The 23955-nt window shown below is 41.1% G+C and overlaps 1 protein-coding gene across 1 annotated transcript in view; it reads right to left on the reverse strand.

Moving 5' to 3' along the window:
• Positions 1–23955, reverse strand: part of LOC125717665 (potassium voltage-gated channel subfamily H member 7-like) — a 69828-nt gene that overhangs the window by 34675 nt on the left and 11198 nt on the right. Inside the window, exons 3-6 of the mRNA XM_048990880.1 lie at positions 14924–15079; positions 4799–5233; positions 3336–3553; positions 265–351 (exon numbers count right to left, since the gene is read on the reverse strand). Of these exons, the coding sequence (XP_048846837.1) occupies positions 265–351; positions 3336–3553; positions 4799–5233; positions 14924–15079 (896 nt within the window). The remainder of the gene's footprint in view (positions 1–264; positions 352–3335; positions 3554–4798; positions 5234–14923; positions 15080–23955) is intronic.

The following is a 23955-nucleotide window of genomic DNA, read 5'->3' on the forward strand; positions in this document are numbered from 1 at the left end:
AGGATTTAAAATTAATGTAATGTAGACAAAAGCTAAGGGAGACACCCTAGACAGGATGCACTGTAGATTTTATATACCACAGTGCTAACACATTTACATGGGTATTGAGTAATAATTCTGGACACCTTATTGACTGACTTATGATGTTTAATATTGTTATCTGGGTGAGAACATTTTTATGCTTTATGCTTTTTTGAAGATGGTGATTCTCATGCGGTTATTTTGCCATAGTGATTAAGTTAAACAGCGTATATAGCTGCTCACCCTTTGTGGTCTCCCACATGTGAACAGAACTTGTTGCATCTGCCCGGTGGCACTTACGGGCAGGGTACTTCCGATCACAAACTCCCCCTGCGGGCACAATATTACCGGTGGAATCAAAGTGAAGGATGGAAAAACTGTAAAATTAATCATGTGGCATAGTGCCAAGCCTTCCATGTTGCAACTATTCATTATTCACTGGCTGATGATTTGTGGGCAAATTAATAGAAGTAACTGAAGAGGAAAGTTCTTCATTATGACATTGTACCTGCATCTTCGTGTTTAACTTATGATTATGCACAAGACAACATTACTGTAGCTTAATAACCTAAATATCAAATATTGAAAATATTCATGCGATAGACCATATGTCTCTTGACTGCCTTTCTTAACTATAGCCGATTAAACTATGTGCATTTTGTTGAGCTTGCATGCATCGGTGTGCATTGGTGCTTTTTTATAGTCTGCAGTCCCGGGGGGGATTTCGCCTGTCATTGTTTGACTGATGATAATCCCCTCTTATAGGACAACCAAGCGGTCAAAGCAGGAGGTGATGAGGAGGTGGATAGATGCCAGTAGCAGCTAGAATGGGATGTGTGACGTGTTTGCGTTATTTGGGGCCATGGATTTGGGACAGCTTTCAAGGAGCATGCATTTGCAACACTACTGGGAATGTTGTCGCCTACTGATGCATATTGTCTTGGGGACGGCTGTATCCTGAAGCTAAAGAACACTAAAATAAAATACATACTTGCATTTACTAATACACCCATAGTAATGTGATTTGAGTGATATGAGGGATTATTAATAGTAACTAGAGGTGGATGGAAAACATCTTCTGTATGGCAGGATTTTTAAATACCTGATGTCTGCAAATGTTTGCAAAACCAGGGTGCGTCGTGTACCAGTCTGACTAGAGCAAAACAACTTGATACAACTCACTTGATACGGCACTTCTAGAGCAAATCACGTAAAGGAGTTCAGTGAATATGGGAAGCTAACGGACTTGGCGAAGACAGAAAAAGCAAATCCAATGACCAGACAACATGTAGTGCAGGGGATACTTGAGCGATACCAGAGGTACAGCAACAATAGAGAGAAATCCAAAGGAATCGCAGCCAAAATAATGGAATTCATTGCTGTAGATAATCAGCTGTTTTCTGTTGTTGAAGACACTGGATTATGCTATTTGGTGTCACACATCGAGCCAGATTATATTTTTCCCAGTAGGAAATACTTTTTGATTATAAATGGCTTGTTTAAAGGGGCCATATTATGCCCTTTTTCACTGTTTGTAATTTTATTTTAAGGGTTTACTTAATTACATAAATTACATAAATTTACATGCTTCAATGTCCTAACAGCACATTTTTCTATAATAATAATATTGTATCTCTATCCACTCTGTCTATAACTGCCTTAAACATGCTTTAAGCCCCACCCCCAATGAGCTCAGTTTGCTCTGAATGGTCAGCTTTCCTGATTGGTCAGCTTGACCTATGTGTTCCACCCCTGTCTTGTAGTCTGCAGACAGATCCTTGCAGGTAGATGGCCAATAAGGATTGTGTTATGAGGTGACCTCATCATGTTAGCATATTAGAGAAGAGTGGTTTCTGTGGTGAGAGTTACTTCCTATAGGCTTCAGAAATGTTGATCGGTCCATCTCTAATAGTCACCAAATTTGTAACCAAATAGTAACCTGGCAATTTTCCGGAGGCACTGCAAAATTGTGATCATTAGGGCGATAGGTGGCATGCTGGTTAAATATTTGTATATAACAAACCGTTTAAGGAATTTAATATCTCGATAACTGCATTATTCCAGGAAGTAAATAATATCCTTTAGCATGTAAGCATAGTCAAGGAAAGGCTACACATTTAAATCATTTCTCTTGAAGAGGGCAAAATTTAGCAACTCTTTGTCATTAAGGCGTGTATTGTCTTCAGGTTAGATCGCTTGTCTGCTTGCAGCGTGCTTTTTTCTGAACGTGTTAGTTTACAGCTAAAATTATCCCAGGTTTTCTGGAATCCCACAACGGTGGTATTCGCCTGGATTTAATGAGCTCTGCAAACGGGCCGTGAAAAGAAGCCCTTTAGCTTATAAATAGCACATCGAACACCGTCAGCGCCATGTATTGCTGTGCACAGAGGAATACGGCAATTTCCTCTGACTTGGCAGTTAGTCGACCGTGCATATTTGATATCCGGTGGAAGTTACTCGGAAGTCTGATACGCTTGCTTTTCCAAAGAATGGATAAACGTATAAAATTGAAGAAGAGTTATCGACTATTGTGATACAATCCTTGTGCCCTGAACAAAGACTGATAATATCAGAAGGATTAGACACAAAGATAGATAATATATCTGCTTGTGTTAAGCAGGGGAGGAGGAAGACTGATGTCTGAATGGATCTATTGTCAAAACTTTATTACACTTTCATGCATTGATGGAGAGCTTGGGAATGACTTTTACATATGGAAATAACGAATGTACGGTAAAGCTTAAAAAAAATAGCATTGAATTACTTAAAAAAACACATCATTATGATCAACATACAAAACTGTGAAAATGAAGGAAGACATTTGTTTTATTTTAGCTGGATGGGAATAAGATTTGTGTTCATAAATTTACTCAAGAAGCAGTAAATAAATTCAATTTTTAACCATAGCTCTGAAATAGTGACATCTGCACACTGCTCTTACTCCAGAGGAAATCAAATATATTTTTACTTAGGGCTTTTTAGAATTTAATGGAAGCCCAAATGTGCACATTTATTAAAATAATGTTTTTGTTGTTCACCTGGGAATTAAATGGAGAGTTTAAAAGCAGAGTTTATATTTCTAATTTAAACTAGATTTAAGGATAAAGATTAAATATTTTTCAATTGATTTCCTATTCTGAAATAAATATGACTGCAAATTTTTAAAATCATAAACTGGGGGTATCTGCGGGGTGGTTTGGGGGACTATGTCAGTGGAGTGAATCTTTCCCAGCTGAGCCACATCACAACAAACAAACGATGATGACTGTGATCCACAGGAAATCCGCCAACGACAAGCTGTCAGCCCATCCTACCTGTGTGACTTTCTCTGTAACATTGTGCGTTCGGTCCTTGATCTTTGGTGCAATTATGGTTTTCTCCGATGTTGGAGGGGAAGCTGTCATCTTTCTCTCGTTGTTCGCTTCGGAGAAGTTGAGCGTAATAAGTGGGATTTTGTTGATGGTGCTGTACTTATTGAGGTTGGAATCTGAAGTAGAGCCTAGTAGGTTTGATTTTATATGGTTGAATGGACCTAGACATGTAAAACAGACAAATATGCAATCCAGCAAATTATTCAGTGCCACCGAATATAACCATACGATTCTTTGTTTTGAACGGCTAAACACTGAAAGCGATGTCGGTCTATGTTTGCATGTATGATTTCTAACTCGCTTACATTTATCATCTGAGAAGATTCATTGCTAAAATGGTCCTAATATGTCAGAATCAGAATCAATGTCTGTATGATAAATTAGTAAGACTTTGGATGATTTTAGCTGTTCTTTCTTATTCTGAAGTTCATCTATTTGGTTCCAGCAAGAAACAAAAAACCTGTAGATACCATAATGCATCCATTGTTCACTGTTAGAATCCAGACACCAACTGCACAGCAACTTTGAGAGATTTGTGGCTGTTGTGAAGCACGTGTGCATTTTCTACGAAGAAAAAAATTCTATGGCACTATGTAAATCATTTTTACACAGTATCACCACATACTGTGATTTTAAGTATAAGCGAAGGTGAGGTTTTGACAGCAGCTGACTGGCACATAATCTCTGCTGTAATACATCTTAATGGAGAAGCTAGTCTAGATCGGAAGTGGGAGGAAGATCCATGTAATTTCCCTCATTGAGTCACAGTGACTTCAGCTGCTTCTTTGGTAGATGGTAAGGTAAGTTTGCATGGCAGAGAATCTCAGTACATGACATGAAACAAAGAAGGGATTTCATTGTTTGTGTTCATGCCTTATGCCGGATGACAGAGCCACAAAACTCACACTCGTTCATCTCCAGTACCACCGACAAAAAAAAAAAAAAATTCAAACTTTCACAAATCTAGAGATAAACACAGCGAGCCTTTAATGGGTACCTTCTTTATCTGAGATGGTTGACACTAAAGGTAAAATGCTACATGCAGGGAGTTATTTCCCAGGCATGCATGCATGGCACGCTGTTACCTTTGAGATTATGACCATCGTCTGATGAGCATCCTTGTAATCGTGAAAGGAGCAAAGGGTGAAGAAGAAATGAATTTCCAACAGGGGCAATGAAAGATTTTTTTATGCCATGTAAATGTACAAGACTATGATCCCCCTGGACAGCAGGTATAACAGTGCAGTGCATTATGGGTGGTAATTACTCTCTGCAATTAACAGATTAATAACATCAACAGGGCTGTGCTATAGACTATTAAGGTTTTATGCTATATTAAGAACTTAAGTCACATAGTCACTATGGGTTATAAAATGCGCTTATTTAGAAAGTGTTAAAATGGGTACCTTCACTTGGATGACGGTCCCTGAACATACTCTTGGTGCTGGAACCGAAGCCCTCGATGTCCTGGACGGAGGACGCTCGTCTCATGCTGTAGAGACTGTCCCGCAGTGTGCCTTGGGCTAGGAAGGTGATGGCCTGGGGCTGGTCAGGGTATAATCGGTCCCACTGCCACTTTGGAGAGGAGTGATCTAGGGGTCCTGAGACATTGACGGGCGTCAGGCACCGGCTTGAGCTGATGAGGGCCCTAGTGTCGTCCACTTCAGAGGGGCTGCAGCTCTCTTTGGTGGGGGACTTCAAGTCCCTCATTGTAATGGATTCGTCGCTCCGTTTGGGGAGATCTATCATCACAGCATCCGGATCCTCCTGAGGAAGCGACTGCTTGCTGCTGCCCAGTAGGTTCAAGGCTGGCAGTCGTAACCGGAAAAATCTTCCCTTTTCTATGGAGAAGAGGAGGAAACTTTTAACCCCCCCGTATTCCTCATTATGGGGGTGTCATGAAAGCAAAATGATCAATTGATCGCATGCCACTTGGATAACATGATTGACGAAATCTGAAAACCGCCAAAATGGAAACAGTCGAATCTATTGTGCACCATATGGAAAATGCTGAACCGTGGAATGCTTGGAAGGACTACCAGAAGGAGACCATCACTCTCCAAATGCATTCCCATCCCATAAATGATTTGGAGAGCTACTGGATGTATTTGAGACATAAGTAGAATTTCATGTGATAAATATTATACTGGGGCGGCATGGTGGTGCAGTGGTTAGCACTGCTGCCTTGCACCTCTGGGACCTGGGTTCGAGTCTCTGCCTGGGTCACATGTGTGTGGAGTTTGCATGTTCTCCCCATGTTGTCGTGGGGTTTCCTCCGGGTACTCCAGTTTCCCCCCACAGTCCAAAAACATGCTGAGGCTAATTGGCGTCGCTGAATTGTGCATGTGTGAGTGAATGGTGTGCGAGTGTGCCCTGCGATGGGCTGGCCCCCCATCCTGGGTTGTTCCCTGCCTCGTGCCCATTGCTTCCGGGATAGGCTCCGGACCCCCCGCGACCCAATAGGATAAGCGGTTTGGAAAATGAATGAATGGATGGATGGATGGATAAATATTATACTGTTTTGCCAATTTGCAATAATAGTACCTGGATAACTCTTAATCATTGAAAGAACAATGAATTGACTCCTGGGTAATACCAGAAAAATTTAGCGAACAGTAGAGCATCTGCTTATGAGCTGAAGTTAAACAGAGAGCGAGTTGCACCAAGACGGCAATCCTAAACATACAAGTAAATCTATAAAAGAGTTTCTGAGGCAGAAGCAATGTAATGCTTTGGACTGGCCAAGACAAAGCGCCAAGCTCAGCCTGTCTAAAGTGTTGTGGGATGACCTGAAGAAAGGAAATCTCAGTTAGTTAGAGCGGTTCTCCGAAGAAGAAAGGGCCAAAATACCTACAAATCAATGGGCACTATTGATTAACAGGAAGAGGATATTTGTTTGAGGTCATTACTGCTAAAGGCGCTGCTGACAATTGCTCAGTGTAAGAAGTTATTGCACGTTTGTGTACCAATGCTATGAGGTGAGATCAGATCATGTTCAGGTTAAATAATGCAGGCATGCAAATTATTATGAAGGGTTGGCAAAATTTATATTACTGCTTTACACATATATTTTAAAATAGGATGGCTTTTTATTATTTGCATTTGTATTATTTAAATGGACGAAGTCAATTACTCTCCCTGCTTGCATAAATAGCTTGTACGATACAATCTATCATTTAAAACTCTTTTTAGTGGCTTCACTGTCTTATTTTCAGTTTATCTCGTTCTCTCAATACTGTGTTTGCCTGCTGAACTTAATTAGAAGGTCCCACAGTGTTATTTTCGTATGACTTGATCAAACAAATCTGACGTTCGGTCGGTATTTTTTTTCCCCTCTTTGAAGTCTGTTGAATAATTTATTTAGATGACATTTGCTAAAAGTTTATTGACTGAATGCTACATGAATGCTTGCCCATCTTGGACAAATATTATAGGGCAAAGCAATTTGTGCTATAAAATAATACTCCCCCTGAGTGTCTGGTATGTGGTAAAACATACATTTTTGGTGTGTACAAAGGTATAAAAAGGACAATGTGCTAATTATCCTTGGGGGATAGTACTGTCTATTCAGACCATCATGAATGCAATTTAGCTATATTTATACTGGATCTTTGCAGCTAAGATGGAAAAATAATTATTCAATTTCAGATCAATTACTTCTTAATACGGCAGGACTGTATCCTCTCTCTTGCATTACGCATTTCCTTCCTGCTGTAGACTTGGGTGTTTGCAGCTTCTGCGTTCTCCCTCTATGTGTGTAGGTTTAGATGAAACGGTATCCTCGTTACTGTCTGTGTCTGTTCTCTGTGATATTCTGATCCTGTTTGGAGGGATCCCTGTTTCATGGCCTATGCTTCCTGGGATCGGCTCCAGGATCACTGCAGACACACACTGGATTAGCACTGGGACAAATGTTTCTTTATATTAGTGTTGCAGCAACTAATAAAAATAAAAAACAGCTGACAACTAATTTAGTCGTTGCTTGCATTTTTACAGGTTGCTGCGTAAATTGGGTACGATGACGTCGCCACTCGGCAACGCTGAAGTTAAGGCTAGGTCATACTTCACTTTACCGCGTGCTGTTACTCTTGTGTACGTACTCCATTTGTCTGTGGACGCAGATGGTCGTGCGCATGTCTGCAGCAAGGGCAGACGCATTGCACCGAACAAATACTGTAGTGAAATGTGTAAACTTTTTGAATAGTTTTAAAGTTGCGCTTTCCACAGTATTTTGAAATCTTGCCAAAAAAATAAGCTGTGCCCCCTCCCTGTCCTGGCCAATTTTATTGCCAAGACTTCAAAATCGCATAACAGCGTTGCTTTTGAAACTGCTGCACACCGCTGTATGAAGTATAATTGTCGGCAAGCTTATTATGGAGGGGACAGTTGGTCTTTGTTTGTATGCCACTTTGTCATGCTAAACTGAGATTCTGTTATATTACAGCTTTGACTTAAAAACATCTTTTTATTTATTTTTTTAAAGCATTTGCACTTTTGTTTAAACTCTGTGTTTTGGCCCAACTAATTGACACTAAAAACAAGCCTGTTTTGTTTGTTTTTTGGTTTTCTGTACTGTTATTGGTTGTCAGTGCTTTCCTGGTTTTTTATTTCAGGTGTTTCCTTGCCTTTTGCTCCTTGTCCCTTGTTTGCTCAATTTTCCGTGTTTAACATTTAGTGTTTGTTAATTTTCCCTCGTCTCCAAGTGCTGTTTAGCTGTAATATGCCACACCTGTTCCTTGTAAGGCCCTGAATCTTTGTGAGTGATTAAATGGTTATTATTCTCTCCTATCCTGCATTGTATTGTTAGTAGGGCTGTCAAATGATTAAAAATTTTAATCAAATTAATCAAAGCCTAAAAATTAATTAATTGTGATTAATCGCAACTCTAAATATATCATGTGTGTAAAAATCGGGACAGATAGTGGTTTTTAACACACTTGTTTGTTTTATTTATTATTAATTGTGAGTACGAGCAGTACAAGCAGAACAGGGCTTCAAATAATTCAAATAATTGGCACGTCCTGGGCCAGCGGCTCCTGCTTGCGCCCCAGTGACACCTGCTCTGCGTTCAGCTCTGCTGTGTTTGCTGGACTGTGCTTGAAATGGCCAACAATTTTGCGGCATTTGGCCAGTGCAGTGACAAAGCCACTGTCTGTGAGGCTCACTGTGATGCATCTCTGTAGAATGTGCGCGGTACACGGCATGTGATTGAATGGCATGATGCGAGCCGCGGCGATCATATAGCGCGCACTGTCCGTGCCTACTGTTGTCACCTTCTCCTCAATGCTCCAATTGCGAGCAACAGTCTGGAACTGCTCTGCACAAGCCTCCGCAAAGTGACGCTCTTCCGTTTTCATTATAGTCAGCGCAAAGGATGTCAGACCCCAGGCTTCAGTGATTAAATGCGCAGTAACTCCCAGGTAATTGTCATTACTCACTGTTGTCCAGTGGTCTCCTGTCAGAGCCACGCATTCCGTGTGAACTAAAGCCTCTTCTTTTTTCTTTTTCTCTGTTTCATACAGTTCGTGGATTCGAATAGTTATTGTGCTTCTCGCTGGGGGCTTGTAGGACGCGTCCTGAGATGCAACCTTTAAAACATCCGCGAAACCCTTGTCCTCCACAATGCTTAGCGGTCTACAGTCCTTTGCTATCCATTTAGCTATATTGTCGGTCAGTTTGTCCAAAGAAGACTTACTGAGTGGCCTGCGTTCACTCAGAGTGGTCTGACGCAGGCCGGGTGAAGCTGCTGCCCCGACAAACGCGTGTTTGGCATTAAGGTGGTATTTTAAGCTCGAATATGAACGGTGAAATTGAAAGTCTTTACTGCAGTGAGTGCAAATTACAACGTGTTTGTTTATTGTCCCGTCTGTGTTCTTCTTGTATTTAAATTCCCCATCCAGAAGGCCATCCTGTTCCTGCTTCTCCATTTTCAGTGGCGCGGTAAACAAAACAATTGGAATTATGGGAGCGACTCATCTTCGCTTATAGTTAAATATTCTAACGTAATTAATTCCAAAATTTAATTATCGCAATTAACGCGTTAATTTCGACAGCCCTAATTGTTAGCTATATATTTAAGTACCTCTTCTTGTTCTGTTCTTTGAGAGTTCATTGTAGTTGAATGTGGTTGTAGCTACATCCTGTCTGTTTGTCGCACTGTTCTGGTGCTTAGTCCTGTTCCCTATGTTGCACATCTTGCTGGCTTTAGCAGATGCCAGGAGAACTTTACCTGCCTGACTGCGTTGTGCCAACTATAAAGTAGCCAGGCCCCATAGTTCCAATGAAGAGAACTCTTAATGTTTCAGCACACCAATACATTTTGGACAATTCTATCCTTCCAACTTCGGGGGAACAGTTTGGGGAAGGACCTTTTCTGTTCCTGCATGACTGTGTCCCAGTGCGCAAAGCAAGGTCCATACATGGTTGGGTAAGTTTGGTGTGGAAGAACTTGATTGGCCTGCACAGAGACCTGACCTCAGCCCCCCTGAACACCTTTGGGATGAACTGGAACGGAGATTCCCAGCCAGGCCTTTACATCTTACATCAGTGCCTGGCCTCACAAATGCTCTTCAGGATGCCAACTCCATATTGATGCCTAAGGATTTAACGAGACGTCATTAACGTGCCTGCAAATGTACAGTAATGGCCAGGTGTCCCCATACTTTTGTCCATATAGCGCAGTTTACCATAAAAGAGAGGTAAAATAATCACATCCTATCCATAGTTCACATCTGGCTAATACTTATGAATAATGTGCCTCGCTTTCGACAATAGAATGAGCTTAAAAAAATGAATGCAAGTGTAAATCTATGATGCAAAGGTTTTGTCATACTTTGGGGCTGCCTTGCAGCCCGGATAGGTGGATATCATTGAAGGATTAAGGAACAATTACTATGTGTTGTGACACATCACTCACATAACCATCATTAATTTTTTTTGCAATTTGTACCACAGCAGGTCTTCTGTTGGTTTGTGCTAGACGAGCCAGCATTAGTTTACATCTTGCATCAACAAGTCATGGACACCCAAAAGCCTGACAGTAGATTGTGGTTTTTACCGTTTCTCAGGTGATCTGGCTATAACAATTTGGCTCTTATCAAAGTCACTCAGATCTTTAACCCTGCCCTCTTCTGCATTGAACAAGTGAAATACGGGTAGCAAATGTTAGCATGCATCTAATAAATGTCTTGCCATGTGTTGCTTTTACGAGGTGAAGTCATGTTGGGCTATCGAAGCTATCTAAGCACCCTCTGTCTCATGCTCTTGCCTCTTTAATTCATATGGGCAACAAAAACTGGGTGATCTGCCAGGATAAGAACGGCGCATTCATTACTGGAGACAAAAAAAAAAGATGAAAAAAAAACGCACAGCTCTCGCAGCTGTCAGGCGAAAACTTGAAACCCCGTGATACAGGAATGACATCTGTTGTGAAACACAGTATCACTCTGTAAGCGTGAATGCCCGACAGGCTATTAATTTCAAGCGGAAAGTCTTTCGTTTTCACCTGTGGTGCTCCCAACACGATAAGTTAGCGAGCAAACGAGTCTGGCAGCCGGATGGCAGTCACTAATCTGCTATCCAGCCCCTATTTCAGCACTGCTAACAGGAGCCAACCAGAAAGCCTGATTAGTGACAGTTATTCCCGCAAACCCCAACCTAACAGCATGACCCACCGTGTTTCCAAAATGACGGTTTGGCATTTTTATTCCCCCCTTGCAGCATGTGCGGCTACTCAGCGGCTGCTAATTGTGTTACATTTGCAAGATAAAAGGGCGCTCCAGAATAAACAGTCATTTGGCCAATTTGGTCTTTGCCGCCATTTTTCCATCTGCCTTTCTGTTGTTTATTGTCTGGAGTTTTCATTTGTCGGTGCTACAGGTCCTGTGGCCGTCATTGGCTGATGCTATTATTGCTTGCTAATGTCACCGTACGCTGACAGTCTGCTACATATGACAACTCCGGATTTGAGGCGCATACTGTACCACGCCACACCAACACCCACAGTGGGTCAAGGGAACATCTCTGCACATGCACCTTTGCGCAACACCAGTCACATGAGCGTAGATTGATTTAATTTGCATAGATTTTCCGCCATTTTTGTGCAATTTCTTCTGCAACACAAGTGCAAAAATTTCCTTTCATACTTGCATGTACATTCATAGCACTACCATCACACCCATGACGTGTTTAATTTTATATCCAAAAACAAACAAAAAAAAAATCAGCATTCATTTCCGACAAACGTATTCATTTTTCATTTCCATACAGCAGCTATCAATCCCTCTGCTGTAAGTCAGTAAGAAATCAGCATGAAAACAGCTATATAAATAACCCACTTTAATTAAACACATTAAATAAAGGCATGAAATGTACCAGTGTGAATGAAGCACAGCGAAACCCAGAGCTTTTCTTAGCTTCACTGGTGTATATAAATGAAATAAATGAGCTTCCTTATCTTGTCATGTAAAGTAGGTCCAGTGATGTGGCTCCCCTAGCATATAGCATTACTCTCTCTCAGCCCTTTTGTATGCTGGTATCTCCAGGCACAATGAAATGAGATTTTTTTTTTTTTTTAATTGGACGACAGTTTCTGCAGGAATCACTAAACCATACGCATTAAATGTATGCAAAATATGGATACAATTGCTAATTAATTCAAATACATCACAATAAAATGAATAAACCTGAGCTTGCCTTTGAATGGTATGTGTGGGGAGCTCAGTCTATGTAGTTACAGCCATTTTTGCTTGTTGGTGTCACGCAGAATATATATTTTTCCATGCATCGTCTATGGGGGACCTGCTAGGTTTTCTTTGGTTTAGGGCAAGGGACTGATCACTTGTCTGTTGTATTGAACTGTGGTTAAGCTCATTTTTTTTATTTGTGCATTAGTGGTTGGTTTATAAATCATGGCAATTACTGCTTCTGTGGCTGCGGATTTACCATGTGCATTTGTTGGCAGACAGACACGGGTCCAACTAGACTTGTGTAGATTTGGGCTTGGTTAATGAACCATAGCTAGAATCACCTAAATTGGTCGTTACAACCAGTTGAGGCTGCCCATATGCCAGAGTATAAAGATTATAGGATGTGGGAGAAGAGCAGAGCAGAGCATTCCTGGGGGGGGGATTTTTTTTTTATTGCTGCTGCTGATCTCAAGAGACTTGGCAGTTTTAGGCGTTTTGGTGCCAATGTGCTGAAAATTCCTGCTGAGGGACGAATGACAAACCATAGGAGGGCCTAAGGGAAGCTGAAGCAGCATTTCAGAGACTCTGCCTACGACCTGCTTTTCTGGTTACTCGGGTCACCTGGACGGACGCTGCGTCACGGGTGGCCGACTGCGCTTGCTAAGTATAGAGTTGTCTGAAAAGTTATGCTAGGATTTAGAAGTTTCCTTTTATTTTAGAGGTTTGCACACTGGGACCATTTGGACGGACCAGCCGACACCCAATGGAACGGCCAGATCCAGTCCCCGCTGGAGATGGAGCTGGTTGGACCCTGATATTTTGACGTCGCCCTCAAAACGATGATGATATTTATTTCCCTGTTTTTCCTGGTTTTGTGTTGTGTTGACCTGCTGTTCGTTTGGCACCTCAGACTGCAGTAGAGCCAAGTTTCTGTTGGGACGTCAAATAGTATTATTTTGGGCTTCCTGAATTTTTATTTTTCATGATCTTTTAGTCCAGGGTTCCTGGTCTAAGTCTGGTCCTGGACATCTACTATCTGGTAGGTTTTCTATCCTTCCTGGCTTCTGACCACAGCTGTTCTTGGATAAATACCAGGGGACCCGTGTTTTAGACAGTTCGGTATTAATTGTGTTGTTGTTTTAAAGTTCTTATTACTTATTTCATATTTAAATTTCTAATTACTCTGTGCAGCAACTTTGGTTTCAAAATATCTCTGTCCTGATCACATCTTCCATCCATGCATTTTCCAAACCGCTTATCCTACTGGGTGGCAGGGGGTTCGGAGCCTATCCCGGAAGCAATGGGCACGAGGCAGGGAACAACCCAGGACGGGGGGCCAGCCCATCGCAGGGCACACTCACACACCATTCACTCACACATGCACAACTATGGGCAATTTAGCAATTAGCCTCAGCATGTTTTTGGACTGTGGGGGGAAAACGGAGTACCCGGCGGAAACTCCACGATGACATGGGGAGAACATGCAAACTCCACACACATGTAACCCAGGCGGAGACTTGAACCCGGGTCCCAGAGGTGTGAGGCAACAGTGCTAACCACTGCACCACCATGCCGCCCCCTGGCCACATCTTCTACAGTATAATTCTGAGGCATAAGAAATTAACGAATAACACTTACTGCCCAGGAACAACAAGAAGAAAAATCGGTACGTTATATAACAAAGAGAGTTTTTATGTTGGTGGGTCTTCTGGTTGTGTTGTGGGATCTGTACTTATTAGGATGGGGATTGGACACACATACCAAACTGTGTAGTTTGAACTATGGTCAAATACTCGGTGCCAATAACTGAATTGTTGCTGGAGCAAAACAGGCACTAGACCTCGAGTGGGTAAACGTGACTTGATGTGGATGGCGACTTTCGGTATTTTTTTCAGGGGTTGCTGGTTATGGCAGACCGAGTGGGAAGGTGCAGAGTGTTTGAGCGCCAAATCCAAGCACGTTTGGAGACCAGATAGTGCTTGTGATTATGTTCTAGGTGTGTGTTTTTTCATAATAAGATGAAGCCGGGTATTTGGTGGAATATTACATAAGGTGGATGATAGTGAAACCATGACTTTGAAATTTATATCCAGGACTAAGGGTTTTTTTTTTTATCATTAGTGACAATTCGATCAGGGCTCTTACAAAAAAGACTTGAGTATAATAAAGACAACATATGACTTAAAGTTAAGACTGCTTGAAGTAGTTTTGCTTTGCTGCCATTTTCATTATCCATTATAATTTCACATGAATCATTTAAATTGATAAATTATTCCCAGCATAATTATATTTTGAGTAATAGCCGCATGCGTCAAATCATAAAGAATTATAGTATAAAAGAATGTAAAGATAATCATAAATAATTTCCTTGCATATATGTGTTTAATAATGTCAAGATGTAACATGATAAGTCTTGAATTACCCAGATCCTGTCAGACAGGTTTTCGGACTTATTCAGGTCACTATTTATTATTTGCAGGTGATAAAAGTTTTTTTCCTCACTCATGCTATTGAATAACTATTTTTGCCCTAATATTTCTGTATAAGGCTTCATGATTTAAGACTTGTTTGGATGTGCCAAGTGAGGGTCTGTACTTCTCAAATGCTGTCCTTTCCAAGCTATTAATCCCCTTTTTAACAGGGAACACTCATCTTGGCTGGATGAGCGGAGTAAGATGCACTTTGGGAAATCTGGACACCCCTGATATCAACTTCCACTGTCTGCTGTGGATTTATTTACTGTTACAGTGACATTCTAGTCATCCGTACTTCTGGCTTTAAGCAACAGGTGAAAATAAGACTCAATATGGAAATAGGGAGAGGAGTTCTGGGCTGGCTACTCACTGTGGTCAGATTTGGGTGGAGATGTTTGTCCTAGCTTCTCCAGAGAGTCGCTGCTTCCCTCGTCCAGCATGTAATCGAAATTTAGGATGAACATCATCACCACACCTTCCTCGTTCTTCACCGGGATTATGTGAGTGCTGCACAGGAAGTCGGATCCTGCAAGAAGATACATGCAGATTACAGCGGCAGCTCACGCCCTGCACAAAAGGAAACAGTGACATAGCTTTGTCATTTCCTATGCGTTTGTTACAGGAAATATCTTCAAACAGCTTCATTAGCCTTACTGGAGAGCTGTGAACCTTATGAAAAGCTGCCTCTCATTTGAGGTGCAGCGATTTGAATTCAGAGCACCGAAAACATCTGGTTGTTTGTGGTGCACAGTGTTTAGTGAAGTTCAGGTAAAAATGGATGTTCACAAAGTGCCCTAGTACCCCCAATACTCATAAACACTGACAGCTATTAGGAAGAGTAAAACACTTATAATTTAACTATTTAAAGGTTATACTTTACTGCTTACTCGTGCTTGTCCTTAATTACTACTTCCATTTATTGAAAATGTCCAGTATGGTGAAGTATTAGTATGTAATATATTGTAGCTATGCTTAAATACATTATAGCCATAATATTTTGTATTGCAGGTCTTTCTAAGTGAGTGTATGTATGTGTTGCACCTGGATGTACTTCAAGCCCAGCTGCACCTATCCAGTTAAATACATCGCTGTAAAACTCAACGTGCAATAACGCTTTGTGGCAAATTAAAACCAGAACATTTAGCACTCGAGAATACTGCTCACAAATCGTTATATCCGAATACCGCTCAGTGTCATGTTAAAAAACAACTCAGACAAGAACAAATCGTTTAGCCTCAGGCATGCCTGGAAGCTGAGTGTTCATGCTGTTCAAAATGCCAAAAATATATAGCAGTATCCCCTAAAAACATTCTGTGTTCCTCAGTCAAGACATCAACATTAAGCCTAATGCTAACAATCATCTTGATTTGAAAACTGATATGAGAGTTCAACTCTTACCTGTGTTTTATTAATGATCGCACACCATGTATAACTACGCACCAGACCCATAAAGTAGGAAAAACATCTATATTATGCATTTCAACTTAAGACTTCACTGATCTTTAGATGAATGCTTTAGACGCTTGTTGTCAAAACCACTTATAGCTTAATAGCCAGACCAAAGCAGCAGAGGGCAACCAGCCAGAATGTTTTAGAGCGAGTGAGTGGTATGAGTTTAGTATCTATCAAGAACAATAACAACAATGCTACAAAGAAACACAATGCATTTCTCTGTAACAGAGACAATCAATTTTTTTGCCTGCTACACGAAGAACTACAGCTACCTATGTAATACATTGGAAGCAATAAAACAGTATTTTTGTTTTTATTAGGTTTAGCTAAGATAAGTGCTATTATTATAATTATGTTATTGTTATTGTTGTTTGCTATTAGATGCAGTCAAGTCATTGTGGACTCCTATTTGACCATATATGGGCATTTCTCCAAAATATCTTGTCTTCCATCTGACTCTCCTGGCTCCCCAATGGCACTACTTATATGACAAGGAAATTAGTGCAGCAATTTGTTTGTGATTCTATAATTAAAAAGAGAATATTCATAACTTTTTTTTTAGTTTTTTTCATAACTTCATGTGCAAGGAGCTGATTATAGCAACGTGAAATAATGCTTGTTTGCTCATTAAGCTGCTCTTACGCAGATAAAGCAGAAGGAGAAGTGATTGGAAGAGAAAAAAAAACCACATGGGTCTGTCCATCAGTCACCTGGATTGCAGTGTTATGTGCCCTGTCCTACATGCGAGAAAAACTCTCATGTGACGTAGATGATTTCTCAGGACTGTATCACATCCTACTACCTTAGCTCTGCCGTTTGATGGAAGGAGGGCTCTCAGACCAGAGCTGGAAAATTTGGCCTACACCATTATGGAACCAAAGCAGCCTCTTACAGTTAAGACCAGGTACTTAGAGGGGAGAAATATGCCTCAGAGATTCATATCTTTCTGAAAATAACTACTACTTAGAATTTTAGAATCTTAGATGTTTCTTGCATCAAAAGATCCACAAATAGGCCTCTTCGGGTTCGATGAACTGTCCTTGCTTGGTGATCTGGCTGCAGCTTTTGGGTACTGACCTTTCAATGATGCAATATGGCCACAACATGAGGATGTGCAGGCATTTAGTACTACAACAAGTGTAGCTTAGCTGTCACACCTGAGAGCCGGAATTAAAGCTCATGTATGGGGGAGAATTCTCCTCCATAATCTATTGTTATTCCTCAGAGTAACGCTGCCTTCGAGACAAAGTTCTAGCGATATCAGTGAGTCCACGGCACTAAAGATAAGATGGGTATTATGCAGCCATGAAATATACAGAACATATTTCTGGGTAGAGAAGGAGAGTAAGTAAAGTCAGGATATCCATCTTGCGTGATTTATCCAGTCCAGGGTTGAGGTTCGCCTCAGGCTCATCCCAAGAAGCAAGTCAGGGGACACCCTGGACAGGATGCCATTATTATGAAACAAAAGTCTGCAATCTACATTCATAACACATTCTCTTCACAATGTACTTAGAATCTCGGGAGTGCTTCCTTATTTATTTTTCTCGGTTTTCCATAAAAAAATGATGTGACCCCTTTGTTCCCCTTCAGGGAGAACATTTATGCGTAAGAAGGGAATGGAATAAAAGTCTCCCAGCCCCTCACATGCAAATTTCCCCTTTCCCCCCCACCAAGGACACATATTAACAGTGCTCATAAGTGGCTTCTCACATCCAGATTGGCAGCTGCATTAATTAGCAGAATGCTTCCCATTGGACTATATATAACAAGCAAGTGGCAGACTTTATGTGGAAAAACTACTGGGGTTGTCCTTTAATTTCTGGAATGTTCTGCAATTAGCCAACATGACACTATCCCCAAAAGACGTCCGGTCGTCTTTGCCCTTTGAGCCGCGTGTTTATGTGCGCATGTGTGTTTACTAGTCCTCACTAGTTTCACGTTCATTCCAGTGACTCGACGTTTTCCAGATGTGAGCCTGCCCTAACCCAGCGTGCAGCGTTGCGGAGGAACCGCCGCAGGTGACTATGCAGGGCTGTCGTGTCTCTAAATCCTCCCCCACTGGCCGTGTGGCTGGGCGAGCAGCATGGCGTCAGATAAGCCGTTTGGCTCCAAATTCTGGATTTCAAGCACTATTCTGCTTATCTTCATTGGTGGAGATAAAAATAGATACAGTATATTTTAAATTAACTAAAAGTGCAGTAGGAATTTCAATGTGTTCAATTAAGTGAAACATTTATTTAAATGAACTGTAACATTTATAAGTGAAGTATTTGGTTATTATATAACAGTGAAAATTATAACGGGTTTTGGTCAGAACTGGCTTTAAATTACTTCACACCCTGTGACCCTGTTCTGGGCTAGTGGCTGGGAAAGGAATAGATGAATTCTTAGTTGATTTCCCAATTTCCTGCCCTTGTAAGAAACTTTTGATGATCAGATTAGATATACTAGTTTATCACTTATAGTAAACCGAAATGGACCACCTGCTGCAGGTTACAGAGCAGGTTCCCAGTGCAGAGAGAAAAGAAGGTCGCTATATTATTATGGCCTGACTGGGTTTAATCAAGCCCAGCATTTTCTTACAAGGTCTTGGAAACGGAGATGCAAATAATACAGTATTATGCTATTACTTACATATTAATTAACCACAAACTAGGTCTAAGTTACATACTGATCTCATGTTAATTCATAATTAATGAATCTTGACACTTATCTCAAGCACTATATTTGTTATTATATCTATTAATTCTGTAAACCTGTGTGAACTACTGAAAGGAACTATTCATATATAACACAAGTGAAATACTGATCTGTTCATCATTAATGAATCATGGCATCTATTATCTCAAGTAGCAACCATATTTGTTCATAATTTGTACTTTGTACTTGAGTTGTGCATAAGTGTTTTTTCCCCGTGAAATAAACTGTTTTCTTCCTGAAATAATAGGTTTGGATTATCTTGCATGAACACTAAGGGTGGTTTCTCAGTGGCCATTTCAAGTACATTTTAGCATCATAGTTGAATGTAGGAGTGAAATTTCAAAACAGCCTTAGAGATACTTGTCGAGAAAGAGCAGTATTTTCTGCAGATGTTTTATAACATTCTACAGTCTCTCTTAACCTGCAATGCGAAACAGCTAATTTCACATAGCTTTAAATATGATTTGAATCATATAAGATTTGTGTAACTCATATAACTAATATTTATAAAGCATAAATAAAGAACCCATAACAGACAGGAAATGAAAGATTGTTTGCAGACTGTTGCAGTTGTGCAGTGTATTCTTTGGGGATGCCTTTCATTGAGCTAGAATAAAGTGTACAGTTAAAAGTTAAAACTCAAAATCTAGTTATCAGCAAATATGAACATCAGATTTTCTGAGCCTTTCTGTTTCTACGAATTGCACCGAATTCATGAATCGAAGCAAATTCACCAGCAAAGGGCCCATCAGTGATGCGTGATACTCAAAAAGCTCCGGCGCGGTCCTGCCAATTTACAAGCGAATCCCAGAGAGCTGGATGTCGCACAACTGGGATGTTCCCCTCACTGGCCCCCTTCACTGCTAGCCAGCACCCTTGCGGCAGCTGTGCACATCTAGGCTGAAGTTTTGCCGATTGAGGCAATTAGAAACCTGTTTCCAGCTAGAATGTGACCACCGGTCAATACGTCCACTCTGAGGCTCGAAGTAAAGCAGTCACTCAGACTGCTTATTCCTGCATTGGATCGTTTAACATGAATAAATAAACACAATCCTCTTCAATAGAGAATGAATTAAGAAGCATGAAGAGTAAACTCGAAATGAAGCAAAAGTGAAGTGGTTTCTCTGAATTGCTCATAGTTTATGATTATGTGCGAGCGCGTGCCCTGTAACGGACCAGCATCTCATCCACCCTCATGCCTCATGCTTCCTGGGATAGGCTGCAAGCGTACCGCAGCTCTGTAATGGATAGGGAGATATGGAAGATGCTGATGAAACAAAACTATTTATATATATGAACAGATATACATAGTGTATGTCCCTCTTTCCAAATGTAATTGATTAGGCTGATCCCAATGCGGCTCTAAACTGTTGATCTTCCTGAAATCGAAACGGCCAACAAGTTGCAGAGTTGAGACTGCAGACGTTAAATGTCAGTCGGGTGATCTGGAGCGCTGCGCCATTAAGATGATGTGCCGCGGTGCAGTACCTCCAGTGAAAAGGCTTGCAGAGGGAAAATCTAATTAGTCTGAAAATGAATTTGGTCTTGCCGTCAGAGGATAGCCTTTGCAAATGTCGCTCGCAAAGCGATTTCCGTTTCATCCTGCCGAAGCCGCACGTGACGACAGGGTGGGTGTCAGGCGAAGAGGGACGGCTGTTATTTGAGGACAAACCGGTCTGATCTACTGACCCACCTTCGACGCGTCAGAATCGGAACAGCATCTACGGGCATCGGACTAGAAACAGTCTAAAACCATCCGTAAATCCATCCATTGTCCATTCATCTCTTCGTCCATCCATCAATCATTCGATTTATCCTACGCACGGTCATGGTGAGGCTATTCCAGGAAGCACAGAGCACAAGGGCCTAGACATAATGGAAACCCATCATAGGCTACACACTGATTCACCTAACCGCACGGGAGGAAACCGGAGGGAACCTAAGCCACATGGGAAGGACATGTAAACTTCACAGACACAGAGTCAGGGGAGGGATTGGAGCCTGCAGCCCTAAAGATATGATATGATTGTTAACAGAGCCCAGTCCAGAAATACACGGCAATACATTTTTCAAAGGTAGTTGCTGTAGTGGTGTTTTATATGAAAATATTTTTAATGACGTTTTTTTCCTCTGCTTGCAATTTGTTTTTTATCAGATGACTACAAATTGTGTTGCAGTATTGGCACGAGTTGTGTTTGTCCTTCTCTCTCTCTCTGACATCTAGGGAGGAACCACAACTGAGAGAATCTTGCTGTAATCTTGTATTCTATATTTGTCCTTAGTGTGACTGGAAATATACAGCAGTGTTACTTAACCCAGTCCTCAGGAACCCCCAGACGGTCCACGTTTTTGCTCCCTGCCAGATGGTCCATGCTTTTGCTCCATACCAGCTCCTGGTAAACGTGGACTATTTGGAGGTCACCAAGGATCAGATTGAGAGTCACTGATATAGAGAGCTGATGCTGGTTCGCAGTTTTTAAGCACTGGTTTCTTCTTGTCACAAAAATATGTTTGAATAATAAACGTTGGCGCGAGACTATGATATGTCTATAAAGTATGAGAGCTTAGTGAAACCTCTCCTGAAATGACCACAATATTTGCAGCAACCATCCAATACCACCATGAATTTTTTCACTCAACCACTACCCCGCCTTGTTTGGCTAATCAATACCCCATTGAATTATTTAACAAATCAAGTTAATTGATTATTTTACCTGGTGGAGAAAATGAACAAATACATAAAATATGAGGTGTCGGTAGACGGGGCAGGAAGCAAAAGCACACTTTACTCAGCTTTCCGACAGGATATGAGTAACTTTTTGGAAAACTTCTTGTTTATTTTTATTGCGTTACTGTTAATTTGCATATCTTATAATGTTAAATTGTGTTTTTTTTATGGGCAAACACGCAATTACTACCAAGATACATAGCCTTAAACATTTTCATTGACTGCCTAAGACCTTTGCACAGTCCTGTACACACACTTGGCATCCCGGCAATCCTGGCCATTCCTTGCTTTTCTGTGAATGTCACATCTCCCAAGCCCGCAGATGCAGGCGTTATTGATTTTACATTTTTTCTGCCTGACTCTGTTGCCTAATAGACGGGCTGGTGCTTTCGGGAGACCGCAATCCCTGGCTGCTAGCAGGCAGTGGAGCTTTATGGAAACACGACCCCCCACCCCCCCCGATTGCTGTTTACATTGAAAAGTATTGCTCTTTTGGACAATTTTCGGGCAATTGCCTCAGTTAGTGCCGAGGTTCTGGTAAGTACCATCAGCTGGCGACAGTTGTGTATCGATCAACACTGTAAAAGCTTTATGCATATTGTTTTTAGCTTCAGGTTTAAGATGTGGATCACACTCAAGTATTAATGCACTGTGTCATAACTTACAGTGAAAACTGCATTTTTTACACACCACATATTCTTGCCAAATCTATTCTATATTTATCCTTAGTGTTATTGGCCAACTTTGGTCATGCTTAGTTATTTAATTAAAAGTCCATCCATCCATCCATCCATCTTCCAAACCACTTATCCTACTGGGTCACGGGGGGTCCGGAGCCTATCCCAGAAGCAATGGGCATGAGACAGGGAACAACCCAGGATGGGGGGCCAGCCCATCACAGGGCACACTTACACACCATTCACTCACACACGCACACCTACGGGCAATTTAGCAAGTCCAATTAGCCTCAGCATGTCTTTGGACTGTGGGGGGACACCGGAGTACCCGGAGGAAACCCCACGACGACATGGGGAGAACATGCAAACTCCACACACATGTGACCCAGGCGGAGACTCGAACCCGGGTCCCAGAGGTGTGAGGCAACAGTGCTAAGCACTGCACCACCATGCCGCCCCTTAATTGAAAGTCTTTCAGTTTAAATATCATTTGATTTAGTCTTATGGCTAACATTGTTCCATCGGATGTCTGATGGTGCAGTGGATTTAATTACCATACATCGGAAGTGTTTGGTTTGTGAAATTCATGTGAAAAAGTTACACATCCCTGCAGTCTATTAACCATGTGACATACCTACAATCTCTGTTGCTTACACACCTTTGTTTGATTTGCACAAAAATGCACAAAAATGCTGCTGAATTCTTGCGATTAATGGAGCACAATTTATATTCTGAGTTAAATGAGAAAGTTTGGAAATGGGAGAGGAAGCAGTTATGTCGTTATTAAACATAAAATGTGCAAACAAAACTATCCCAGGACAGCAGTGGAAATGGAAATTAAAACACAACTATTTATGGATCATAAATATCTCTTCAATCAATATGTGAAAAATCCAGACAGCTTGGGGGAGAAAATGAATAATTAAAAATATATAACAAATCCACCCCGTCTTAGAAAAAAAAAATCTGATGCCAGCCCATAATCCATAGCAATAAAACTGGAACCAGTAAGATGCCTTTCCCAGTTAGTAAAGCTCAGGTCCTAATGGAATACGCATTTTACGCATTTTACGGACTCTCAGTATTGAGATGAAAATTACTGTCTCCAACATCCCTTATTCATAGTTAAAAATTTATAGGATATTTGATACAATGTATCTCATCAAGCTGCTCATGTGATACAGTTGTCTTGCATAGTCACTCTCAGGGGAAGCCTTGTAAGTGTTTTTTTTTTAATTATTTTTAATGAATACCTGAATTATGTTAAGCTATACGAAATGATTTCCTCAGTCTGCTATGGGGTTGCTTGGCATGGTGGCTAGCAGTGTTGCCTCACATCTCTGGCTTTGCAGGGTCAAATCTTGCCTCGGGCTTTGTTTGTGTAGGAAATTCCTATGTTGTCTTGGTGTGCTGTGGGTTCCCTTCTGCAGACTAAAATCATGTGGTTCGGTGGAGCCGGTAATGCCGAGTTGCTGGTAGGATGTGTGTCCTATGACATGCTGACATCAATCCGGGGTGTAGTCGGGTCCAGGCTCCCCACAGCTGTGTACTGGATAAGTGATAGGATGTTGGGTGAGTGATGCTTCAGGACAAACTTTAAATAGCACCAGTGACAATAAGGTATATGCTCCATTGCTGCTTTATCTATATAAATTTAGAATATGACTCTATTATATGTCAGAGTTTAAACAAAGTTTTCTATGTGAAAGTATAATCATACTTATATATTATTACATTTTATTAAATGATTTTTTTCTCATTTCAAGATTATGGGCCAGCTTAAAAGTTTATTCATAGATATTTACACATATTTATTTAGTGGATGCATTTGTCCAAAATTAC

The sequence above is a fragment of the Brienomyrus brachyistius genome, chromosome 1, assembly GCF_023856365.1.
Source record: "Brienomyrus brachyistius isolate T26 chromosome 1, BBRACH_0.4, whole genome shotgun sequence".
Lineage (NCBI taxonomy): Eukaryota > Metazoa > Chordata > Actinopteri > Osteoglossiformes > Mormyridae > Brienomyrus > Brienomyrus brachyistius.